Raw genomic sequence first — 25,481 nt, 5'->3', positions numbered from 1 at the left:
GACTCTACCCAAGGAGCTAGAGGGTCAACTTACACTCTCCTTATAAATATAGTAAGCCCAGTTGTCTTGTTGTCCTAGGTGCACTTTCTACATCTTGGTAAGTTAACTCAATTGTACTTATCCATGATCTTAGCCTGCAAGATCATAGACAAGGCCTGCAGGCTTTCTCTGTAATAGGATATATTATAATCTAATATTATATACCAGAATGAATTATACCATTGGTAATGTACTCCTTCTCTTCAGCATACCTGCAAAGGAGGATCCTTTTTCTATACCATTAGTATTGTAATGTGTGTCCTAGTTAGTGGGGGAAAAAGCGGATATCATTCTTGAACTAGAAAATATAAATAATATTTTGTTAACTTTTATCACCACTTAAGCCTTGTTGCTTCACTTTAAATAGTACATGGAATATCCACAATTTAAAAGAACATAAAACACAAAACATATGCACCACAATCTCAATACACATAAGCAAGAAAAGGACTCTCAAAAACATAATTATTAATGTCCAAACAACATTCTCTCATAGGAGCTCATAAACTCCCGACCACCCTTGAGCTCCAGTAGATTATACCATCCCCGCATAGAGATGCAAGTAGGACTTCCTTAGAAATCAACACTCACTACATTGACATTCCAAAAGCTACCACCACAAGGGGGTCCACTTCCATAAAACCTCTTATTATGCAGCATACATCGAAAGAAGGCCATACACTGTTTCATTGTCTTATTACAACATTCATGCTCTAAGAAATGCATCCCTTTCTAAGAAAAGACACACACCCTATTTTTGAGATGCAAGAGGGGTTTGTATATCCCACTACTAGATCACCATGCCCAAAGCTTGGGGCAACCGTGGCACACTTTGAAGCTCCTTTCTTTGAATTCTTCTTACTTAGCTTCCTCTTCTTTAACTCCAAGTAATTGGAGAGGTTCTCTACAAGCCTTCTGTGATTCTCTAGGCATTAAGGATGCTCTAGAAGACTTATTCCATTGAAAGACTTTAAACTCACATTTCTTTGATCCATTTATTTGTCGACGTCGAAGGCATGGGTTGGTTTGGATTCTTATCCCTTAAATTTTGGTGAATGATGATGCACTCACATTTGCAGACATCGTGAGTGGCACTATATCCTACACATCTTTCCTCTCTTTGAATCATCATAGCTCTTACAATTCCCAAAATCTATCACCCCAAAGAACCTAGGTCCTAAACTATGCCCAACCATAAGTCAAGAAGAGACCATTCTATAAATATCCTAACAAATTCCCAAAAAATTAAAGCTGCACTTATATCCCAATTTGTAAATTTCGAACATCTTCAAAATAAATGAACCAAACTTATCAATACCCTCAAATCACAAAAATCCTACAAAAAAAAATTATATATTTTCACCCCCAAAACTTGTGAATAAAATTATTTTTTCCTTCAAAACTATGATCTTAAGTGGGTATGATTCGGCAAATTAAAAATCTCCTAATATTCCAAAATCTTCCCTTAGCCTCCTCCCAAAAAATAGTTGAGTTTCTACCCTATTCTCTTCACAACTAACTAGAATTCCAGTAACTCGATTGTCTTAGTGGCTCTCCTTGTGACATGGGGTAAGCCCTAAAGCCATAAAGCATAGCGTACTTGAGCGGGCCCCTTAATAATACGAAAAAAGGGACAACCCCTTACCTTGAGAGAGAGTGAGAGAGAAAGAAAAGTTGAGCTACAAAAGTGGCTTCAGCCACAAAAGTACCTCAACTACAAAAGCAACTTCATCCACAAAAGTAGCTGAGTTACAAAAGTGGGTGGAAACTCGTTATATATAACGAGACATGTATCTACATTACTGTCATGAACTTGTTCTCATGTTGATGAGAGTCTACAAATAAATTCTTCAGATGAAATGACAATGGACGTCCACATTTGTATTCTTACGTTGCATATAGTTTTAAACAAGCCCCCATGTTATTATATCTTATGTATAATTGTCTGATCGTGTGAATATTGAACTCATTTTAACACGAAGGAATGTAAAACTCATTTAATAAAGGGTAAATTATGGTTCTTCGGCTGCAAAGCGATGTGTTAAAAAAAAATCAAACCTAAATTATCACTCGCTTGATGCAATAACATCAAAGATCTTCAACCTCATCTGCTTTCAAGTTCAAAGTTTGACTTTGCTTTTGCGAAGTCTCGTTAAAATATGAGACTTGTTAGCTGGTCTGGATAAACTGCTCTAGATTGATGATTCCTGGTCAATATCCATGGTGTTCAAACAAGAGAGGCACAAGCCGAACTCGAGCTCTGATCAAGGCCTCTTCATGCATGTCTGGGGCATCAAAGTTGAGGTCACAAAAATGATTATTAGACCCAGGACCATCACTACGCATGGTTTTAAAGAAACATCAACAGGCAAGAGGGCAGTACTTCAAGAGTGACATCAAAATGCTCAGCAGTCTATTTGTAAGCTAGCTCACATAACGCACACTCTCGCTCCAAATGTATGAGCTCCCCACAGAATGAATGCTTATGCATCACATTAATTCAACCAAAAGGCAAGCCTTTGAATCATACTTCCGTGGGGAACCAACTTCATACAAACGTAAGTTTTATTTGGGCAATCCCAAGCCCAGAAACAGCCATAATAGATATGGAACATATATGCCGTGCATGCCAAACATAAAAGCGTACAGCACAAAGACCATATTACCCTACTGAAACTTCAAAGGAAAACCAACAGCTCAAAAGATGTAGCCAATAACCACATCATGCCAAATCACACATTCCCATTAAGTATGATGAGCCCTCTCCACACCATCCAGTCATATCACTTTGTGATACCTAACTAGCCTGCTGAGAATAGTTTCCATATCCAGGATAACTGTAAGCATAAGCACTTGCATCCTGTGGTGCAGGGGGATATCCATAGCCATCATAGCCTTGTCCATACGAGTTATACCCCAGGTTCCATTGGTTTGGATCAGGCTGCACCTGACTCCAGCCCACAGGTTGAATCTGCACATAGAAGACTGTTTAAGAAAAAAACGGATTAAATTAAGTAGGACTAACTGAACTTAAGGCCATCTGTGGAAATTCACCTGCTTGTTCACGGGGCTTCTTCCCCATGACAAGCGAACGGATTGCTGCCCAATAACGGCCCCGTGAAGCTTTTGTATGGCATCCTCTGCAGAAGCCCTGCAAGTTAACACGCACAGCATTATCTCCCAAGCTGACAGTGTCTCTTTTCTGCTGGTCTCTAAGCATAGTCACAAGAAATGTTTCAAGGTTTTGTGTTTTGAGGTCTTTGGGGTTCACATTTCAATCTCTCACAAAAAAGGGTTTTAAGAAATTAATGTTTTCACAATTTATAGATATTTATAAATCTGGAGATGTGCTGCATATCACTCCCATCACCCCTCTTCAACGACGCAGCAATCAGGAGGTGGTGTTTCGTTACATGGGGTTCCCCACTTAACACACTGACCTGCCTATAAGAGTACATGTCCACATAGTGCCCCCATCTGTGAGGAAGTTGGACAGCCTGCTTACCTACGGATATGGGCCCTAACCTGCAATTATTATTCTGCACATACTGTCACATCTGTGAAAATGTCGGGCAGCTCCTGTATATCTACCAAATTTGTTGAATATGTTCTGGTTGATGTGGGTCCTGGAGTCCAGCTGTATGTAAAGGGAAAGCCCCCACCTGGGCGTCTATTGTGCCACTGCTTGCACTTACACTATGGGCAGGCAGGGAAAGGAGCCTAGGCTATGTGTAGCCAGCCTTACAGCACTTACACTATGGGCAGGCAGGGAAAGGAGCCTAGGCTATGCGTAGCCAGCCTTACATTTAGTACTGAATACTGCATAAAGGTGGAAAAAACCACATGTCTTACAAACTGTAAGAGGTTGCAAAAAATAAAGCTCGCATGCATTACCTGTGAGCAAACTGAACAAATCCACACCCTTTCCCGGCGGGGATCTTTACAGAAATCAGGTCTCCATATTGCCCGAAAACTTGCCTAAGATCTTGATCCTTAACATTTGGGTCCAAGCCACCAACAAACACCTGAAAAAAATATTGCAAGCCCATTCACCCATCAAGATGCATCTACTGCAACTTTAAAAAAAGAAAATCCAAATTATTAATAGGAGAAAAAAAACAACATACAGTCGTGTTGGTTGCATCATTATCTGAAGAAAATCCTTGTGCAGGCACAGAGCCATAGGCCATATTTTGATATGGAACAGAAGCTGGAAAGGATGTTCAAGCAAGAACAGGAATAAGAAGCTTGTGAAGGGAAACACAAAAGAATGAGCATTTTGTTGATGATCACTCGAAGCAAGACTGATACCAAAGCTACTGAGGACAAAAGACAAGCTCATGAGGACACCCAGATGTACACACATACGTGCACACACCCTATGCGCACACACATTAGCATGCTTGCACGACTTTCGAGCTGATATATCCTCTCCTTGTGACTCCAGCACTTTCACTGGTAACGTTCAAAATAGATATGTAACCCAAATGGAGTAATGTGATCTAGCTTGGTTTACTTCAATTGCCTTCTTCCAACACCTTTTGAAAAGGAAGTTACAACCCCTCCCATGCCAACTACCAATTGTAAAAGGAAATACACGAAAAAAATTGTTTTTTATTGATAAAAAAATATCAATAACCGAACCACACGAGCTTTATCTCAGTAGGAAAAACAGCTTATGCATGGTACATACCAAAACATCAAGGCACCAACCGAGTGCAACGGTAATAACAAACCATGGAGTAACTGACCTACATGTAAGAGGCCACCCACTACATAGCAGAATGCTTCCCTGTTGTATGTTTCTGTTCCAGGGCCTCTAAGTGTTCTTGACTTCCTGCTTTTTTCCACATTCATAAGCTTCAGATATGGCTTTTACAGCAACAAAAGCTGCTCTGATAAAGAGGACATGGAAAACTGAAGGCATATGAAGGACTGAATTGAAGATTTGAATACAATAAATTCGGATCAAGTTGAAAGCCAGGGCACCCAGCAACTCAACGACACAAACGAGCCTAATGTACTGACAAAAGGTTCAGTACAGACAAAATCAAAACATGATTGACAGTAAGCAAAGACTAAAAACCTGTTAAAGACCTTTTTGTCTCATCTTAACTAGAGACAAACCCAAGATTACATATTTCAACCATAAGTACTAAGAAACTCTCAATGACTCAACATATCATATAGACCCCCAAAACTTGCTAGAACAAATAAGATTCAAAAATTCTTATTTGAGTAGGTTCCAAATAAAGTCACCATACCTTTAGTATTGTACTGTTGAGCTGCACCCAAAGACTTCTTAGATGTTGCCACACTTATCCTCATTGGCCGGCTGGAGCAGTAGATGCCATTCATTTCTGTCATTGCATGTGTCCTTTCACTCTCCTCCCCAAATCGCACGAAACCATAGCCTTTCGACCGGCCAGTAAGAATATCCACCACAACCTTTGCACCCTTCACGGAGGGATAACGCGTCCTGAATGTCTCTTGCAGCAAATAGTCAGTAACGTCGGGGGCAAGATCTCCGACAAAGATAGAAAGGTCTGAACCCTCTGTTCGCCTCTCTCCCATACCAAAAGCAGCCCAGTTCAACCTAAAACTCTGCTCTGTCTGTGGCATAAGTGTGCCATTGTACATCTGCAGTGCCCTCTCAGCAGCAGCATGTGAATAAAACTCAACAAATCCATAGCCCTCGGAAGCTGAAGTCAGTTTGTTTCGGATGACCTTGACAGACACTACCTGCACACAACAACCAACAAAATGATAAATTCAGGGGAGAGTTTTTTTGTGCTCACATTCCATTACTTCCTTCAGAGGTACTCACACTCCACTACCCCAAAGACACTTAAGTTATTTTGTGCTCACATCCCATAGGTATTCACATTCCACTACCCTAAACTTAAAAGGCATTCATACTATTAAATTGTTATTTGAATGGTCTATTACTTTGTCCAACTATGTTATGTCCCAAGGCCAGAGACAAGTTCTTCGGGTTAGGTTTACCTTGGCCTGGGACACAGCACCTTCAAGGGAGGTCTAGATGTGAAAAGAGGTAGGCTAATAACAGCTCCTGATTTAAAGGAGCACCTACATTCCAGTCTTAATACTCCTGGCCAAGCAAGGACCATTCTGTGCAAACAAAACCTGAGGGGTGTGACCTGGTGGTATGGGCAGCCAAGGCTTACTCCACATGTGATCTATGTCTCTAGACACCTCTAGACCTCAAGGGTGAGCCTCAAGGACTCTACGGTTGGTCAGTGAGATAGATGCCGGATTCCTCGTGTTCCTCGGTTTGAAGCTAGCCTCAGGCCGTCTTGTCGGCCATGTTCTTGTTAGAAGTCATCTCCTGTCCAGTTTTATACACCAGGGCCTTTGTTGTGGGTGTGCCCGCCCTTATGAGGTGTTTTCCCATTTTTCCCCACTCTCCGTATTTTTTCTCCCATTTTTTCCCATTTTTCTGAGGCTTGGGAGGGCTGCCAGATGATGCCAGGAGCACTCTGAAGCTGGCCGACTGGATCTACATCAGTCGTGGGCTGTCAGAGTGCTGGCCGACTTGTTCTGACTAGGCGTAGGCATCTGTAGCTGGCCGACTGCTATTTTCAGCAGTCGTGGACATTTTTCTCAGTCGTGGGCTTTCTTTATGCTGGCCGACTGCCCTTCCACGGAGGTATATATTGGTCCTCAGCCCCCATACCTCATTTGTATCATATCTCGGGATCTTCTTGTGTATATAGAGCAGAGTTACACGCCTACATCTGTCTCTCTCTTGTGCTGTTTTTCTGCCTACGTTTTTGCTCTTGTGTTCCCAGATTTGGTCATCATCTCCGCTACATATTCTGACATGGTATCAGAGCCCTAGGCTCTAGATAGGTCTTGGGATTTGTGTGAGCAAGAGGGGGCTGTTTTGTGGCTGATTGGTGGACTGTTTTGGACTGTTCGGGAAGAGGAGAAGCAAGAGGAAGGCGGGCTGATTTGCTGGACAGCCACTTGCAGGTATCAGTTCTTCTTTGTTCCCACCCACCCACCCTTTTCAGAGTACATCCCCGCTATGGCAGATCTGTTTGAGATGGCCGAGAGACATGTGAAGATCCCGACACTCCCCACGTTTCCGGTGGACCGTCAGTTGGACGGGAGCAACTACGGCATATGGAAGGTGATGATGGAATCCGTTCTGGAGTCTTACGACCTCGCTGATTTCGTCGTTGTTGGTGTTCCACGGCCGGAAGTAGAGGAAGGGGAGTTACCGTCAACCCGAAAGGACCGGGAGGCCCAGATGCAGATGTGGGATCGCGTCAACGCCAAGGTCCGTTCGTTTATTTTCCTCAACTGCACACCACAGGTAATCAATCATGTAAAGCACATGACGCTGGCCAGAGGTATATGGCAGCATTTGGCTTCTCTGTACAACAGGGTATCGCCCATGAAGAGGATTTCTTTGGAAGTACAGATGCGGGTTATGAGCCCTGCAAAGTCGTCGACGATGCGGGAGCATATTAACAAGCTGCAGGCTCTTCAGCAGGAGGTTCTTCAGGCTGGGAAGGAGATATCATCAGAGGACATGGCCATCACGTTGCTGTCACATTTGCCCTCTTCGTACTCAGCATTTTACTCGTCTTTGATTACCAGTGGGGCAGGCTCAGCACCATCACGTGGGAGGAGCTTGTGCCCATGGTCTTGGACCAGGAGGAACGATTCACGAACCCTCCTCAGGGTGGAGGTTCGGCCTTAACTGGCCAACGGTCGAAAGGCCGTAACTCGGGCAAAGGGAAGGCTTCATCGGAGAAGTCTTCTGAGAAGAAGTCCGACGTTGACCGCGAGAAACTGAAGGCAGAGAGGACTTGTAATGATTGTGGCGAGAAAGGCCACTACTGGAGGCAGTGTCCCAAGCGGAAGACCGAGAAGGGTGAAGACTCCTCAGCAGCAATCATGAAGACTCCGGCTTTTGTGCACCTAGAGGTGATGGACACCGATGCTTCATTTTCTTCAGGCAAGGAGGAGATTGGAGGACTCTCCGCAACGGATACTCGGGAGTGGATTCTCGATAGTGGTGCTTCCAGGCACATGACTCCTTCCCGTTCCGGTTTACAGGATCTCTGCAGGTGTTCTGGTCAGATTCTTACTGGGGATACGTCCACTATCCCAGTTCACAGTGAGGGCAGGATGGAGATAGTTCCCGATGGCAGAGGGGGGAAGCATTCCTCCCAGGTGTTGTATGTTCCGGCACTTGGTTTTCATCTGTTGTCAGTGCATCAGGTTTGCAAGACTGGCGTACGGGTGGAGTTTGATGAGCATTTTGTTGCTCTCCGGGACAAAGCAACAGGCCAAGTGGTTTGGGAAGGTGGAGTGGAGAATGGAGTCTACAGGCTTTCAGCACTCTCTCTTCCAGGTCCTCAAGATTGTGATGAGTGGCAATGTGGTGATAGCTACTCAGGTGTGGATACGCTGCAGGTGCGGGCTTTCCGGGACCAGATGGTGGATAGCTTTCCAGTAGATGGCAGCAGTTGGCAGGAACTTTCCAGTACTGAGGTTGGTAGTTCTTGTGTTCGTGAGTCAGAGGAAGCTGAACAGGTCACTTATGCTCTGATGTCTCGTCGTGTTCGGGACATAGAACTTCCAGTAGTTGAGGATGTTCTTTCCACGGGGACCTTTCGGAAAGCCAGGCAAGTAGCAGGTGATTACTTGCAGAAGGAGGTGATTTCTCCAGGCTTTGTGGTTCCGGATTCAGAGGGGGTGGTTGACAGGTTTCATCAGGTTTCCAGGACTTTCTTGTGCACCGTAACAGGTGTTGATCCTTGTGAGCAGTGTGATGTCTCTGAGACTCAGAAGCTGTATGGTTCATTGATCTGGTTGATGGACACCGGATTGGACGGGAGCTTCCTGATGAGGCAGTTGAGCTCTTGGTTGCAGATGTCTCTTTGTGAGGCAGGATTGCGTTTCCTGTGGTTTCTGCGGCATGCGAAGGATCATGGACTCTTGTACACAGGAGGGGGATTGTTGGATGGAGTCCGACTCCGCGGTTGGAGTGACTCGGTTTGGGGAGGAGATTCGGACACGAGGGGATCTACTTATGGCCCAGGAGCAGTTTTACGGAGCAGGAGGAGGTTACATGGCAGGTTTGGGCTTCCACTGGAGGAACCCATGGTCATCCAGAGGCACTTTGTTCGTGAACAGATCGTTGCTGATGACATCTTGCTAGAGTTCTGTTCGACGGAGGACAGTACGGTGGACCTCTTCACGAAGTCGCTCTCAGGATTTGCTCAGGCGGCACCCCAGCTCCCAGTGGTTGGTCACACAACCTGGAGCTGAGAGGGGGTGTTAGAAGTCATCTCCTGTCCAGTTTTATACACCAGGGCCTTTGTTGTGGGTGTGCCCGCCCTTATGAGGTGTTTTCCCATTTTTCCCCACTCTCCGTATTTTTTCTCCCATTTTTTCCCATTTTTCTGAGGCTTGGGAGGCCTGCCAGATGATGCCAGGAGCACTCTGAAGCTGGCCGACTGGATCTACATCAGTCGTGGGCTGTCAGAGTGCTGGCCGACTTGTTATGACTAGGCGTAGGCATCTGTAGCTGGCCGACTGCTATTTTCAGCAGTCGTGGACATTTTTCTCAGTCGTGGGCTTTCTTTATGCTGGCCGACTGCCCTTCCAGGGAGGTATATATTGGTCCTCAGCCCCCATACCTCATTTGTATCATATCTCGGGATCTTCTTGTGTATATAGAGCAGAGTTACACGCCTACATCTGTCTCTCTCTTGTGCTGTTTTTCTGCCTGCGTTTTTGCTCTTGTGTTCCCAGATTTGGTCATCATCTCCGCTGCATATTCTGACAGTTCCATACATTGGATCAGAGCCAGAACTGTTGGCAGAGAGCTTTGAGACACAATTGATATCATGAGAGTCTTCTATCTCATCGCATGATTGCCTCTAGGAATTCCGCAGGACCTGGATAAACAAAAACTCATGCACACGGAAGGAACTGGTCATTAGGAACAAGAGCTGAACCAGCTGGTCCAGTCCTTTTTAATTTAAAAGACAACTTCATATCTTGTGCTCTATGTGAGACACCTTCAAGTCATGGGGGGCACGCCCTGGGTGCCTGCATGAGTGCAGCCCATATGCCAGCTACAAGATACGAGTCATAACTTGAGCATATTGTAAAAAGGTCCATTATTGAATATTCCATCTTCGTAAATATGATTGTGGGCAGGGCAAAGGCATGGAGCACCCGGCCACCCTCCACCAGTAATATAAAAGGCCTTTGGGCTCATTGAAGACCATCAATGAAATTCTTCATCAACAAGGCGATTCTCAGGAGTTGAAAGCTGGTTCTAATGTACAGCAGCAACGTTGTGTTCCTTTCAACAACAGTGGGCTCAGATCAGGAAGAGATCTTTTGATTAACATTTTGTACTTGAGTATTTGGTGGTTGTCATTTTACAAATGACCATAACCATACAAATCAACCTTTGCCAATGTATATACCTAGATGAATCCAAGAACATGCCCAAATTCACCTTTTAGGAACGTGCATGTTATATATACCCATGGTAGTCAACCCAAGACTATATTATATATAACTACCAACTCCATTATGTATAGTATAGACTAGATTATATATAACTACCAACTCCATTATGTATAGTATAGACTAGATACTACGACATCCCCACTAGCGCCAATGTACCCTTAGTCAAAAGTCTATTCCTCTTTTTAATCCGCATGCTCCTCCCCTTGCTCTATTCATGTTGCACCCTCACACATTGCATTTCTCAACACTAAGTGACTGGGGAGCAAAAGAGTAAACCAAGTTCTGATAGCTTTGTTGGGAATATGAGCTTGCATGAATAGAATGGGGAATTGCCCTCACAGACCTCAAGCCGCCGGGGTAAGAGCCTAGGAAACCAACAAAAAATCTCTTTGCTCTAGTGTGTGTGTTGACTGCTTGTTTAGGCTAGAGCCCCTTAGAAAACAGGATTGCACAAAAGGTCGGGTTTGGGGAAATTGTTCCACCACTTGAAGGCTCTTACTTGCTTGGAACCTGCCTCAATAATGCTATCAGCTGGTCTCCATTGACACCGCTCCCAAGCTTTGCGCGTGGGACCACAACCACACGTACCTCCCACCACTCAGGATATGTCATCTATACGTGCCAGACATTTGCAGCAGGAGGTTGTCAACTCCAAGCACAAGGTGGAGCATCCACTCCCATTGGAGCAGAGCAACCAGCTCCCTCATGGAGGACCAGACGAGCATCATTCCCCATCCAATAGCCACCAACCCACGCGTTCTGCGTGTCAACATAATAGTCACTATTCCCGACAATGACGGTCTCTTTCAGGAGTCTCTCTCCACCGCATTCTCTAGACATTGTCTGAAAGAAAGCTACAGATCCCCAGGTTCTTGAGGGACCCATCTCTTGAAGCAGTTTAACAAGAAATTGGAAGGTGAAGTTTTCACCAATTGGACTCGTGACTTTGTTGCCTCTCCTTGCGGCAGACTATTCTCATATCATTGTCCTCCATCTCGTTTGAAAATCTTTTGGCTAATGCCACTCTCATAGTGGAAGCCAGTTGGGATGGCTAATCAGAACCCCACAATCTAGCCCATTTTTGGAAACTTCTACTCATGCTTTCAAAGAATGTTTGGCAATTGGAGCAGGCTGAGCATTTGTGGACGGTTTGAAACAATCCTTGCATGCACATTGTTTATGCACATCAGTCCCAAAATCTCTCAAGCACAGTTCGTCTTGCTATGACCCTTAAGACTCAAAAGGTGTAAGGTCCACACATGATGTAATCAAGGATTATCTAACATAGAACCATAAGAGGGCTAGGGTTAGACCCACATACCTAAGAAACCCTAACAGGGGTTTCGTAGACCCAGTTGAAGGAATGCGCAGCGGAAGATGGGAAAGTCAAAACACAAGAAGAAGAAGAAGAAGAAGAAGAAGAAGAAGAATATATTATCGTCCTCGGGAGGCCGAAAAACGGCCCATGGGACCCCCACGAAGTAAGTACCAAAGCTGTAAACAAAGCCTCCTCCTTTCATGGGAGGGAAACTAGTGTGTGGCCAATTGAGAGAGAAACACTCTCAATATCACCAAACAAGAAACACGTGCTGGTGCAAGTCCCGAGCAGGAGGGGAAGATGACCTCGTATGTGAGGGACTATAGCAAGCCAATATGCAGAGGCACTAAGGCATGAATGTGAGGGAGGGAAGGCCCGGCTATATATATGCCCAATATGTGAGGGGTGACCAGCCCCTCTAGCTAACATGGTCAACCCTAAAGGCTAAAATAGGACACCACAAAGGAAGCCAACAGTAGGGAGGTTCTGACTGCATGCGAAAGCGGCAGGAAGCTTTCTTGAGGCTTTGGAGGCCTGGCTCTTTCCTCACTGATAGAGGTGGTGACCCCATTTGGCATTACAAACCACTTGTGTGGTTGTTCCCCCCTTGTATGAAATAGCCTTCTCCTCACAAAGCGGCCAGCCCCTTATGATCATTTGATTCCCGCCCTTAAATGAGGCGAGTTTATATATATATATATATATATATATATATATATATATATATATATATATATATATATACCGTCATAAGACCAGATGAATCTAAACTTACGAATAATTTTAAAAGAAAGAAGAGAATCACCAAAAACAAACAAAATTTTATATTTTAAAAAAAATAAAAAGCTTAATAGAGACTCTAGAAAAAATAATAATAATAATAGTAATAATAATTTGCAAAAATAGACAAATACATAACTAAATCCCACACGCCCACATACACACAATCAAATTCTTTATTGAATTGCAACAAAAGAATTTCTAACAAACAAGCCAAATAAATTTTTAATAACTAATTAGTAAAAAAAACTTTAAATGACTAATTCACTAAAACAAAACAAGTAAAGATAAGAATCCAAAAAGTGCGAACTTTACCTCAAAGATTGTCCAATCATGAAGTATAAGATCATCAACTTCATCATGCATAGCATGGACTAGGTACTACAACATCCCTACTCACGTCATCAGCGCCCCACAGTAGGCGCAGGTTTACATATAAAAAAATTTGTCCTAACCAAGAGGGCACAATTTTTATACAAAGACCAACGAGTTGAGTTTCTATCACTTGAAAGGCAAACTCAACCATGATGAAGGCTAGCACTTATAATAACTAGACTAGCAAAAAAAAATCACTTCTCTATTAAAGCCATGATTAAGCAAAGACTAGAAGCAATGATAAATAACAATTAAGAGCTAAATTGATCTAAACAAAAAATGGACTTTTAAGCTCCCCATTTTTGTGAAACTTATTACTTATAATCTTAAACATTCCAAAAGCAGAAACTCAAAGATATATCTACTTCGATTCAAAAAGCAACGAACTTTGTTTAAAACCTTTTTAAAGCAATAATCCTTTTGCACAAGCAAATTGATGAGTTGGCAAACTTGAGTAATAAAAGCAAACTTGTTTGAACAAATACGAGAGAATTTGAATAACTGAGAAGAGACAACACCATATTTAGTTATTTTAGAAATGTTAGAAGTGAAGTGAGGCATTCTTATGATATTTAAGTTGGAATACTCGGATTGTAAACGTTTATCATATATATCTACATCTAAACCAACACAAGATTGAGAAATCTTAAGGTCCAAAAAAGAACAATGGTCATTATTTGCAATGCAGTTAAGTTCACAAAACTCTTTGGGATAAATTCCTCCACCTAGAGAAGTAGGGTTCAAATACATAAAGTCTAAGCCATTTAGAAACATCCGTCAGAGATGTATTGCAAGAAGCAGCTATGAACATGGGCTTTATAGGATTCTTATGAAACTTCCAAACTATATTTTAAAAAAAGGCAAAGTAGGGTTGCACTTGAAACCAAACGATTTACAAAAATCTTGGTGTTTCAAGATAACGTCTTGAGAAGAAAGTGAACAGCTAGAATAAGTCTGAGAGGAAGAATTCACTTCACTTAACAAACATTCTAAGTAAAACTTTTTACAAGCAAAAACAAAATTGTTAGAACACTTATTGTCATGTGCACAGTGTGTATTTATCGTGTGCACACGCACACAAGACTAGCTTCGAGGTTTGGGGAAGCTTGGAGCAAGGCACGCTGATTGGCGAGCTGAGTTAGGGAAAGACTAACGGGCGGGCACCCAAGTATGGACGGGCGGGCGCCCAAGTATGGACGGGCGATGACCGGCCAAGAGCCTATAAAAGGGTGGCCAAGGTTAGTCATTAGTGATATAGAGTCTCGTGTGACTTGTGAGAGCTCTATGGTCAGGAGCCTGGATCTAGTGCAGACGTGCACCTGCTTTACGCAACCGAGGCCGGCAGCAATCTCGAGGCCCACGAGGGTAGCTTCGTGGCGGTATGGGACGTCGCGAGGTAGAGATTGGTCGGTACGTCAACCTAGTTAGCTCAACTCGTGGCTCGGTGGGGACAGCCAAGACTGTGGGCTTGCCCACGGCTGTCGTGGTTGGGAGATGAGTCAGGCTTGCACCCCCTTCTTGTTTATTTGTTTGTTTGCAGGTTTCGAGTCTCGAACCAAGAGCATTCTACGAGGAGATCCTATGGGGATTTGACACTTGTCTATGTAGGAAATAACAAAATCTCGATGAAATTTCTTGACAGCAACTAAATCACTAGAAGATAAAGAATTGCTAACAGAGGGAGTACTCTTTGAACAAAATTTCGTGAGTTTCTCCGAGGCCTTTCTCAAAATCGTAGCTTTCCAATGAGAAAAAATACCTTGAACTCCTAAAGATTCTTCTAGCTTGACTACAAAACTAGATATGCCCTTTTCTATGGCCTTAAGAAGACAAGAGTCAACTCAAGAAGAAAGTCTAAATTTAGTGCCTTTAGAAAAGAGCTCTTTGAGCGAATGAGAAGGAAGAATGGAGCAATCTACAGTGACCACATGTCCTAAAGATTCCTCCACAAACGAAGAGAAGATAGCCTTCCTACAAGGGCATTCAGTTCTAAGAATGGCTGATTTATTGTGCTCTTTCAAGTTTCTCCCAATATCACTATAATTGAAAGCTTTTTGACCTAAGGTTTTTACATATTTGAAAGCTGCTAAAGGATGATTCCAAACTTTTCTAACACAAGGGGGAAGAGCGTCCATAACCTCAGGGGATTGTAAAATAGAGCTCAATCCTATTTTATCTAGATTAGGAGAGGTAAAGATAGTAATCAACAAATCTTTTCTCAAAACTAAGGAATGGCTGGGGGTAGAGCATTTAGACTTCAAAAACTTGCCTAACAGTAATCTTAATTGGGTACTATGATGATGTCTAACAGCAGTGTCATATGTATCACATGACTGCAATGAATTGTGGCTAGCAACTCACCACCCAACCGTTGGTTTAGTACCTCAAACCACTCCCAAGCCTCACATCTAATTGCCGCAGCCTACCAAATCCTAGATGACCCCAACCTGGCGTCACCTCTACCACCAAGTGTCAATCCTGAGTTGTTTTTCTATCTATCTTCTTGGTTAGGTTCTTGTTGGCTCCGGCCTTCTCTTTGCCATGTTAGTCTGCTCTATTCTCCAAGGTTTCTTCGGCTACTATCATCTTGACTTTTCAACTTGATTTCTGTCAAATCCCCAAGGGTCTCCTCGTAGAGCAATCCTAAAACACGGCTCGAAACCTGCAAAACAAAGCCAAACAACGTGAAGGGGGTGCAAGCTGACTCACCACCCAACCATGACAGCCATGGGCAAAACCCACAAGTCTTGGTTGTCCCCACTGAACCACGAGCGGAGCTGACTACCACCACAACATCCCATACCGCCACAGAGCTACCCTCGCGGGCCTCAAGACTGCTATCGGTCTCGGCTGCATGAAGCATGTGCATGTCTTCACTAGATCCAAGATCCTGATTGCAGAGCTCTCGCAAAAACTCGCAAGACTCTGACTAACTGACTGACCTTGGCCACCCTTTTATAGGCTCTTGGCCGGTCACCAGGCATCCACACTTGGGTGCCCACCCATCAGGGCATCCCCACTTGGGCGTCCACCCGTCAATCCATCCCTAGCCCAGCTCGCCATCAGCCTGCCTAGCTCAAGGCTACCCCAAGCCTCAAAGCTAGTCTTGTGTGTGTATTGCACACGGTAGATACACTCTGTGCACATGACACTAGCCCTACTCGACCACGCAGTAATATTGGACATTCTAGATTTGTGTGGCCTACCTCATCGATAGCAAAGCATCTTGGGAATCCTCTCCCTCTCGAGGTTGGTCTTCCTACTCCTCTGTTGATGGAATAGGAGATGACAAATTAATGGGCTTGCGAGAGCATTTACCACTGGAGTCCTAGGCTTGTACAACAATCTTGAGTAAAATGTCAAGAAAACATGTCCGTACTAGGAAAGCTCTACAAGCAATCTCCCCAGCAACTTAACTACAAAAGCAACAGAACAAGCTGCCAGGTACACAACTCCTCTGGAAGAAAACAACCAAGTAGGTTGCGACGTGCTGCTCCAAATAATGGTTCCAAACCCAAGTGTAAGAACACTCCCCGAAGTCGAATGTCGTGTTTCCAACCTAGAGGAGGTATGAAAAACCTTAAAACCAACCAAGATCACATCCTCTAGATAATCAATCTTGGAAGAATTTGAGTCTATCTGCTCAAATTCTGTAACAAGAGTTGCCAAATGCTGAAAAGAAGCATCTTTTGGAAAGGTCGGCATCGCAAGATGTAAAGACTGTAGAAAAGATAGGATCCATCTTCTCAAACTCCGTACCATGAGTTGCCCAATGCTGTACATAAGCACGCTCCACTGAGGTGGGCATCGCCAGATGAAAGGACTCCACATCCCTCTCTGCAAAAAGAAGTCGTTGGACTGGTACAAGGACAACTTGATTTTGATCCACATCTAAAAAACTCTGGAAGTACCACTGTGTCCTAGGCACCGTTAGCAACCACAGATCCAAAGCATCCCACTGGGTCCAAAAAACCATCCTCCAAAACAACAAACGTGCACACCGCATCAAACTGGTAGGGGGAGGGGCATCCTAAGAAGCATCACAAGGAGAGGTAGAGGTAGACTCCTCACAATGAGGAAGGGAAGCGGGAATATACAGTGCAATGGTAACAAAGTCCTCAAAAGCATCACTAAGAGCAAAAGACTGCTCCGTAAGTAGAATCAGATCCCAAGAATCAGCAACAAACAAGTGATCCATGTGAAAGGATCACACCTCACAAGCAAAACACCCTCCTTTCTCTGCAAACACTGCAAAGAACACAGGCCCGACAAAATAAACTCTGCTCAGGAACTGTGAAAAGATCACTACTCTCCTCCAAAATCTGTAAACTCCTATCATAGAAGAAAGTCTCCACATATACAAAACAACTCCCAAAACTGATCCTCAAGTGAAGTAGCTGGAGATGGGCGCCCTCTGCGTGTAGAAAACTCCTTTGGGAAGCAAAACGCAGCCAAAACACTGCTGTCCAGCAAAAAACAGCACTCCACCGCCAACAGAAGGCAAGGAACATGAAGAAACCGGGTGACTGTGAAGGCCAAGAACATGAAACCAGGTGACTGTGAAGGCCACAAAACACAGGTATATACAATAGATGCTCCAAAATCAACAAAACCCTGATTGAAATCAGAAATTCAGTGTCATCCTCAAATACCAAACTATCTCCAAAGCCACAATCCACACAAGACCCCCTCTGCAAGTGATCTGTGTCCACTGGAGAAGAAAACACAGCCAAACAAGGGGCTACAAACCTGAAAATTCAGGGCCTAGGCCAACCAGGTTCCACACCTCATATGAGGAAAACGTTGAAGAGAAGGTACCTTCGGGTCCAACGAAAGGAGCCTAGGTGAAGGTAGAGCTACCAACAAGATCAATTCAGAAAAACGTAGCAACTAGGGCTGCAAATCTGAAAACGCAGAGGTAACACGGGCAGTAGATAGGGCAAATTTTGAAAACGCGGAAGAGATGGGTACCACCAAGCCTCGGATCAGCAAACAGCATCAGAAACCTGTAGGAGAAGAAAATGCAGCACATATGTGGCTGCTGTCCTGCACAGAACAGGCCGCTTGCACTACAGGGGAAATGAATCTGAAAACTGATGCAAAACTGCTGTAGACAACCACCTGTAGAAAAACGCAGCACTCCAAGGTGCTGCTGCCCTGAAAACAGAGCAGCTGACAAGTGAAAAGTGAATCTTAGGGGTGAAAACCTGTAAAGGATGACCAATAGCTGCAATGGAGAAAACGCTTGGAAGAAGCGGGCGACCAACAGCAACCCTGAGAAAAAAAAACGCACGAGGGAGCTGTCACGTGCATCCCGCACTTGGATGCCACGTAGACATTTCTGTACAGAAGGTGCAGGACCTGGGATGGTGAACTGGTCCCATGTGAGCCCAGTCCGGGACGAGTCAGCCAGGGATCCATCTCAGTCGTCCGAGGTCAGGTGTGCATTGTCCTGCACATGAAGCAGTGCCAGTCCGCGCTGTGAGTCTCCCTCTGGAATGATGTCAGATGTGCTGAGTATCTGGTTTGCAACTGGATGCCAGGCCTCTGTAGGCCTGTAGTTTGCATGTAGAGATGGGGCCAGCCCATAGGGCTACCCCAGGGCAAGGTTTTGCATTGGCATACTTAGTATGGGCATGGGGGAGGTATAGAACCACCCCCAAGGGGCCAGGAGGGCCCAAGATATTGCCCACCAGCCAAGGCAAGGGCTGGAGGGTCAGTCGGCCAGCTCCAGAGCCTCTGGACAGGCAGCCGACAGAGGGTAAAACCCTAGAACAGCAGGCGGCCAGGTGTGGGGGGCAGTCCCACACCTCTGCGCAGCATGTCCAGCAGCCAAGGTGCTGCCCAGAGTCATGCGCAGGCTGGACAGGGTCTAAACAAGTGTGAAAACACTTTATTAAAGTGTGAACACAATTTAATGATGAAACTCAGTCGTGGGTGCTTCCTGAAACCAGCCGACTGCATGAAGGGAGGGGTATAAATACCCCAGCCCATAATCCCATTATTCATCTCATAATTCACCAAGAGCTCCAAGCAACCAAGGGCCAGGACAGACAAGAACATTGCTAAAGCAAAGGGGTGAAGGACTGAAGGTCAAGGGCAGGTTTTCCAGCCAAGAAAAGGTCAAGTACTTTGTATTTGTTTCAGATTTACATCATTCTAATAAAGCAAATACACCATCCGTGGTGGGGGCCCTACAGAGGGTAATTGGGACCCAATACTGTGTCCTTCTCCATCTTCCCCTTCTCTCTCTATTTTCTGCACATCGTCTCTCAGTTTGTGCGTTAATTCCATTTCGAAAAGAGTGCTGTTTCCTGAGTTTTGAAGTACCGATCCTTCTCCGAAGTTTCCGCATATTACAGGAGCATCCAACATTGTTCTTCATCGGCGCTCTGATACCATGATAGAATGCACAGCGGAAGAAGGGAAAGTGGAAACACATGAGAGAGAGATGGAGAGCAAAAACAGCTATAGACCTGCTCTCAATATCATCAACCAAGAATACATGTCCCGAGCAAGAGGGGAGAAAGCCTCGTATGTGAGGGACTGCAGCAAACAATGCTAAGCAATGAATATGAGGGAGGGTAGACCCGACTATATATATGTCCATGTAGAGGCAGTCGACTAGGTCTCCACGACTAGGATAAATATCCAAGACTCCATAAAATGGGGATAAGATATGGGAAAAATATGTGAGGGGTGACCAGTCCTCTAGCTAACATGGTCAGCCCTAAAGGCTAAAATAGGACACCAAACAGGGAGCCAACAGCAAGGAGATGATGTCTAACACTGTTGCCATCCCTCTTCCAACTCTTGATTGTCGTACAGCTTCTCTCTCCGCCAGAGGGTGCAATATGTGGGCAACCGTGCGGATGGATCTACGGAACCAATCCCCACCGGTTCTTCCAAACTTATTGAATGTCTTGGACCTTGAAAAGCAGCCATCAAATATAATGCACAATCATTCACAACAAGGAGACATGTTAATAGCTAAGACAATACGTCTCAAGGGAGAGCATGCTGCATACCTCTCATCTGACGAGTGTGTATCAGTTAAAGAGTCTCCAATCTGGTCCATGAACTCGTACAAGACGGTGATGCAAAGAGCACTATAGATTGGTTGAAGGCCTTTCACCAAAGCCTCAGCCTCATGCCATCAGCTTTCTCCAATCATAGTGTGTGCAAAAGCAACTCGTAGTTGTCTCCATATAAGCTCTCTAGTGACCATTGTCCTAGGCATAGATGCATCAATGGCACGCAAAAAGATAGTTCCCTTGCAAGAGGACCCCAAAATATTGTACACATTCCTCTTGTGTACATCTGTCCATCCGTGTGCAACCATACTTGGTCCAAGTGGATTTAAGTGGCTCCATCTCCACCTTAACTACATGTTCCTATTTTTTGAACTCATGTTGCGCAAGCTAGCATAGAGGGTCCCTCCTACTCACATCCGGTGCGGCTGATTGTCTTCATGACCTTTCTCCATCGCAGGGTGTGCATAATGTTAAAAGACAAAGAGCATTAGATGAAAGAGTCTTGTCAATTTCCTAGTTGCCTCACTTATTACTTGCTTTTGTTTGCTTACTTGAATGCTTGCTCTCTTGAGTGAGCCTCTAGGTCCTATAGGCTAAGAGCTTCTTTTTGCTATCGGAGCAAAACCACCAACATCCACAAATCCTGCATGGCTGTGTGCATCTGACTCTGAGCCCAATTGGATGCATCACCTATATCCTCACTAGCATCAACATTGCAATACTATACCCAAATGTTGTTTTCTCCATCCTTGCTGGGCAACTTTGATTTCTGCAGGCACTAACTGGCAAGGACCAATGTCTTCTCCCTTTAAACTTGAGAAATGGGCCTTAACGCAGGTTATGCTACCACCTGAACAAACCTCACAAAAATAACATTTCCACTTTGAAGTGCTAGAACTGCCATATTTTGCCATAGGAGTGACGTTGTTCCACATGGCATCCTTGGTGTGAGGCAATGTGACAAACATAGGGCAAACTTTGGAGGTTTGATAGAAACTCAGTACGAAGGCCTGTGTGTGAATATATGCTCGTGTGTGTGTGTGTGTGTGTGTGTGTGCGCGCGCGCGCGGAGTGTGTGTGTGAGAGCATATCTTGATACAGAGTTCTACACCCACTATTGGGCACTGATGATGTTAGTGGGGATGTCGCAGTATCTAGTCCATGCTATGCATAATGGAGTTGATAGTTATATAGTCTTGTGGGTTGACTACCATGAGTATATAACATGCACATTCCTAAAAGGTGAATTTGGGCATGTTCCTGGATTTATCTAGGTATATATAAATAGGGCAAGATTTTCACCCGAGCAAGAAAAATCCCTAATTCCACAATCTGGTTTTTGGGCAAAATCAAACAAAATCAGCCAAAATCAAGTCAACCAACTTGAGAAATAGTAGGCACGCGATTCAAGAAGAGCGGGAGGGGCTGATTTGGCGACGATTTGTGGATGTGCAAGTTGGTAGTGTTGAGAATCCGATGAAGCGCAAGAAGATAAAAACGCCCGATTTCATGTGGATGCTTGGACAAGTATACAATGCCTTTGAAATTTTTCGTAAGTTTCATACCATACGAAACGTGTTTCGTAACTACTGGTTAGAAGATCTTGTTGAGAGTCAACAAGAGTCTTAGAAATGGAAAACACAACCAAGAAAAGCAAAAGACATAGGAGGAGTGAGAGCATCTCTAGCTTCAAAAGCGATCAAGAAAGAAGAAGAAGAAGACGCAAAGACATGAACAACAAGAAAAGGGAGGAAATTGATACAAAAACAACTGGCAGTATAGAAGAGGAGAAGCAAACTATGTTGAAGAAGCATATAGGCAGTCTGAGTGAGCAAATGGTTGCAATGTCCAAGAGAAAGAAAGACAGTCGGGAGCTAAAAAGTGCAGGATGTGGCTAAATTGGGCATACTATCGGTGATTGCCAAGAAAAGTAGTGTGTTCATTGCAACAAAGTTGGGTTGATGATATTGAGAGCATGTCTATACATGTGCTTCCTCTCCATCTCTCTCTCCTATGTTTCCACTTTCCCTTCTTCCGCTGTGCATTTCTATCAAAGAGTACATTCAACAATGGACAAGAGGTGATGTGGAACTCCAAAGATATTTGGAGGGTGAGCAACTGGTGTATAAAGACAGAAGCCATGCATTTGGTAGGAAGACTACTCTCATGCGAAAGACCAGGGAGACCAGGTTTCAACCCGTTTCTTGGTGGAAGAAATATGGGATCAATACCTCTCACTTGGTGAGTTACATTCAAGACTATTTAGTGCAAGTTATAACTTAGCATATTCTATGAATCATGATAAGTAACAACTCACAACTTATCCGAGTATTGAGTATTGATAATTGTAGTGTGTACTTACAAAGTTTCTGCCATATAATGACAGAAATGCCTCGCCGTTCAAGTCCTCTCACGAGATTGCAGTTCGCGTCCTTCTAAGTGAACCTAGTGCAATTGGGCCCTCTTCCATACATAGAAGAACAAGTTGTCAACTGCTGCCCAGTTGCAACAGTTGCCATTGCAATCTCTACCTACTCGAGCAATCGGGCAACCAAGTAGACTAGATTCATAATTCATCTAGATTCTATAGATAGTACTTAGTAGACTCAATTCATGATTCGTGATTCATTTCTTACCATGATTCATGATATATCTAGATTCTATAGACAGTTGTAACATGGTTATAAATGTCTTATACACAATTGTACGGGCCAAATGCCCTCGTAGCTTAAGATGCATACGATGTCAGGGAAGTAAGCAATAAGCTCACATTTTCTTCCTAGCGCTGCGTTTATTGTTAATAAAGGGATTTTCATTCATACAATGCATAGAGAAGCCTCTCAATATTCTATTAATTGCAATGTTGCATATGGTGTAAATTCTCACACTTTCTTTCTCATCTCCCATGCTATTTTCTACTTCCACATGTCTTTTAGAGGCAAAAATGAGCATGGCTTTAGAGTTTCTTGGAGAATTTCACAGGTTCTTTCTTATTACTGCTCTCTTTTCAAGCATTTCCAGAAAAAGCCTCCTGAATCTTGCTTAACTACATCAAGATTTACTCAATGCATAAACTCTACATCATTCATGGATATTTCATTGATCAAATGCATAAATCATACTTTGTCTTGATGTTCTCTCATCATTGCATGTAATCTTCAATCTCTTAAGCATTTTGGTACATTGGTGGTGAAGAAATAGCCCCAACCTTTGCCTTGGACTTAAAAGGTTACAAGTGACCTACCACTTCTTTTCATGAGGGTATTTGTGGTCATGTTACAGCTTTATAAATGCAGTGCTCGTGCAGGTGACAGAGACAAGGATGGCTATGTGGTAGCGCTACTTAGGCCCTGTATCTTGTTAAGGCGGAAGTGTGACTAACATAAAAAGCCTTCATGTAGAATTTATGCAATAATTAGGCAACAAAGGGCAGGCATCTCAAGCGAAAACAAGAAGAAGAAAAAGGGCGTACAAGACCTTGTACTGCATGCAGAGTGGGCAAAGACTGTAACAACATCAAGCAAATTCCGACTGTAAGCATCCCTGTGCACAGTTAGGGTGGGGTAGACTTACTTCTCCGGTGTGCGCGAAGCAGTTGTAGAGGTAGCTCTCCTCCATCCAGAACTGCAAGTCACCCACCCACAGTGTTTTGACGTCTTCAAGGGTCTGCGGCACGTGCGGGCGTGTGGAGGTGGGCGGCACGTACTGCTGCTGCTGCTCCGGCTGGGGGGTGAACTGCTGCTGCATCGGGGCCCACTGCTGCTGCTGCTCGATCGCCTGAGCCATGGGCGGCCCGGCTCCGACTCCCGCTGCCTGCATCATAGCGTGTGGGGAGCCTGTCTTGTCTGAAATCAAACACACGTCGTGTGAGCTCACCTGCAATCGGCCAGATTCAATTCACCAGAACACATTACCTGCAGAATCACCTCACCTACGGGTTAGGGTTGCGAACGCTGGTTTTATCGGCAAAGCAAACGCGCATGCAGAGAGAGAACCCTATATATTGTTATCCGCGCGACTTCAACCCTCGTTCTGGGCGGCGCCCGTTGCCCCAGCAGTTTGAACAGCCTAGGCCGGCGTGCGAACTGGTTGTTTTTCCTTTTTTTCCTCAAGGAAACTAATAATTAATATAGAATATCCTGTTGTGTGCTTTTTTTAAATTCGTTTTGATAAAGGCTGTTAATTACATTTTGAAGTGTACATGTGACAGTTTGGCAATGTCTCTTGTGTGGCCATACATGGTTCGTTACATTAAACTTCATTGCATGCGACCTGAAGGACGCATGGCTCCACATTGTTTGTTCCTTCCACACCTCCTTCTCCTATGCCCATGGAGGCCTTCTCGTGGTCTCGGATAGTTGGTCGTGCTTGTATGCATGCTCATGAGGAAGATATGCTTATATGCTTTGTTCCTTCTCTCACACAAGCGGGGTGGAAGTTTGCACCATCTGCACTTTTAGATGGTGTACCTAATGTCCACATATCTTGTGTGTCAGTTGGCAAAACACTTAAAAGAGTGGGGTATTCACAAGCCCTTCTAGTGGTGGGCTTGTAATGTTATCATGCTTTAAGGAATGTTTGCATACACACCTTTGAGGGTATGGTTAGTTATTACATGAAGAACCTCCATAAACCCTACAACTTTGTAAGTATAATGCAAGACCAAAGGAGATAACTAGAGGCCACTAGATTTATGCTATGTACAAGCAAGGCAACCTTAAGAATACAGTTTGCCTAGAAATATGTTACTTGTTCAACTGAGCATATGTTTATACAGACAATTATGTCTGCAAACAAAACAAGCTTAGTGTAACTCTTGGGGCTACTTTTTGATGATGCTCCTCCATAAGGGGAGGTATTACCCCGCGACTTCGTAGATAATTTCGAGAACCAAAATTGGCATGGACTTTACAAGGGCAAGGGCAGTGTGTAAGGTACTCAAGATGCCTTTGTAAACCCTACTTCCATTGCTTTGTAAAACAACGTGAGACCAAAGGAGATAATTAGAGGCTACTTGTCACGTAGCCTATAACGGTGCATGGGGAGCTTGATCAGATGTGGAGCCCAAATGCCGAAGTGCAGACAACGGGTACAACTGGGGTCTAGGGGTTAGGGTGCCCAAGTCGGAGCAATTGAGTGGTCGAGCAGGCTTATGGGCAGGCAAGCCCCTATAAGTGCCCAAGAGTGTGGAGTTATCCACACTCTTATCTATGGCTTGGTGGTGACTAGAGCTCCAAGGCCTTCTCGGCTATGGCGACCTAACATTGATATTAGAGCCAACATAGTCTTCTCTCTCTCTCTCTCTCTCTCTCTCTCTCTCTCTCCACATGTGTGCATCTCCCTTTCTCTTTCTCATGCATGATCGAGCTCCAGAAGAGATAAGTCTCATCTTATCTTTGTTTGTCAAT

The 25,481-nt window shown here is 44.2% G+C and overlaps 1 protein-coding gene across 3 annotated transcripts; it reads right to left on the bottom strand.

The window, feature by feature from the left end:
- Positions 1–2,586: 2,586 nt before the first annotated feature.
- LOC147610193 (polyadenylate-binding protein RBP47B'-like) lies at positions 2,587–24,173 on the bottom strand. 3 transcript variants are annotated; one of them, XM_086786017.1, is made up of 7 exons: positions 24,005–24,173; positions 23,647–23,918; positions 5,304–5,781; positions 4,167–4,249; positions 3,934–4,064; positions 3,094–3,190; positions 2,587–3,010 (listed from the first exon to the last, which is right to left on the bottom strand). In XM_086786017.1, the coding sequence occupies exons 2-7, from the start codon at positions 23,893–23,895 to the stop codon at positions 2,837–2,839; spliced, it is 1,212 nt and encodes a 403-aa protein (XP_086642143.1). In that variant the 5' UTR covers positions 23,896–23,918; positions 24,005–24,173; the 3' UTR covers positions 2,587–2,836. The 3 variants fall into 3 exon arrangements, with proteins under 3 accessions (XP_086642143.1, XP_086642142.1, XP_086642141.1); XM_086786016.1 differs by having other exon boundaries at positions 24,009–24,105; XM_086786015.1 differs by having other exon boundaries at positions 23,988–24,086.
- Between the last annotated feature and the right edge of the window lie 1,308 nt (positions 24,174–25,481).

The sequence above is a fragment of the Cibotium barometz genome, chromosome 49 (genome assembly GCF_041138505.1).
Source record: "Cibotium barometz isolate CiBa-2024 chromosome 49, ASM4113850v1, whole genome shotgun sequence".
Lineage (NCBI taxonomy): Eukaryota > Viridiplantae > Streptophyta > Polypodiopsida > Cyatheales > Cibotiaceae > Cibotium > Cibotium barometz.
This window is presented reverse-complemented; position numbering and strand designations above follow the sequence as displayed.

Bases quoted from the DNA above. Each gene is read 5' to 3' on its own strand.
- LOC147610193 (XM_086786017.1), bottom strand. From the start codon at position 23,895: ATGATGCAGGCAGCGGGAGTCGGAGCCGGGCCGCCCATGGCTCAGGCG. The intron at 4,065-4,166 runs GTATGTTGTTTT...TATTTTTTTCAG, and splicing joins ATGATGCAACCAACACGACT to GTGTTTGTTGGTGGCTTGGA. The intron at 3,011-3,093 runs GTGAATTTCCAC...TTCTATGTGCAG, and splicing joins GAAGCCCCGTGAACAAGCAG to ATTCAACCTGTGGGCTGGAG.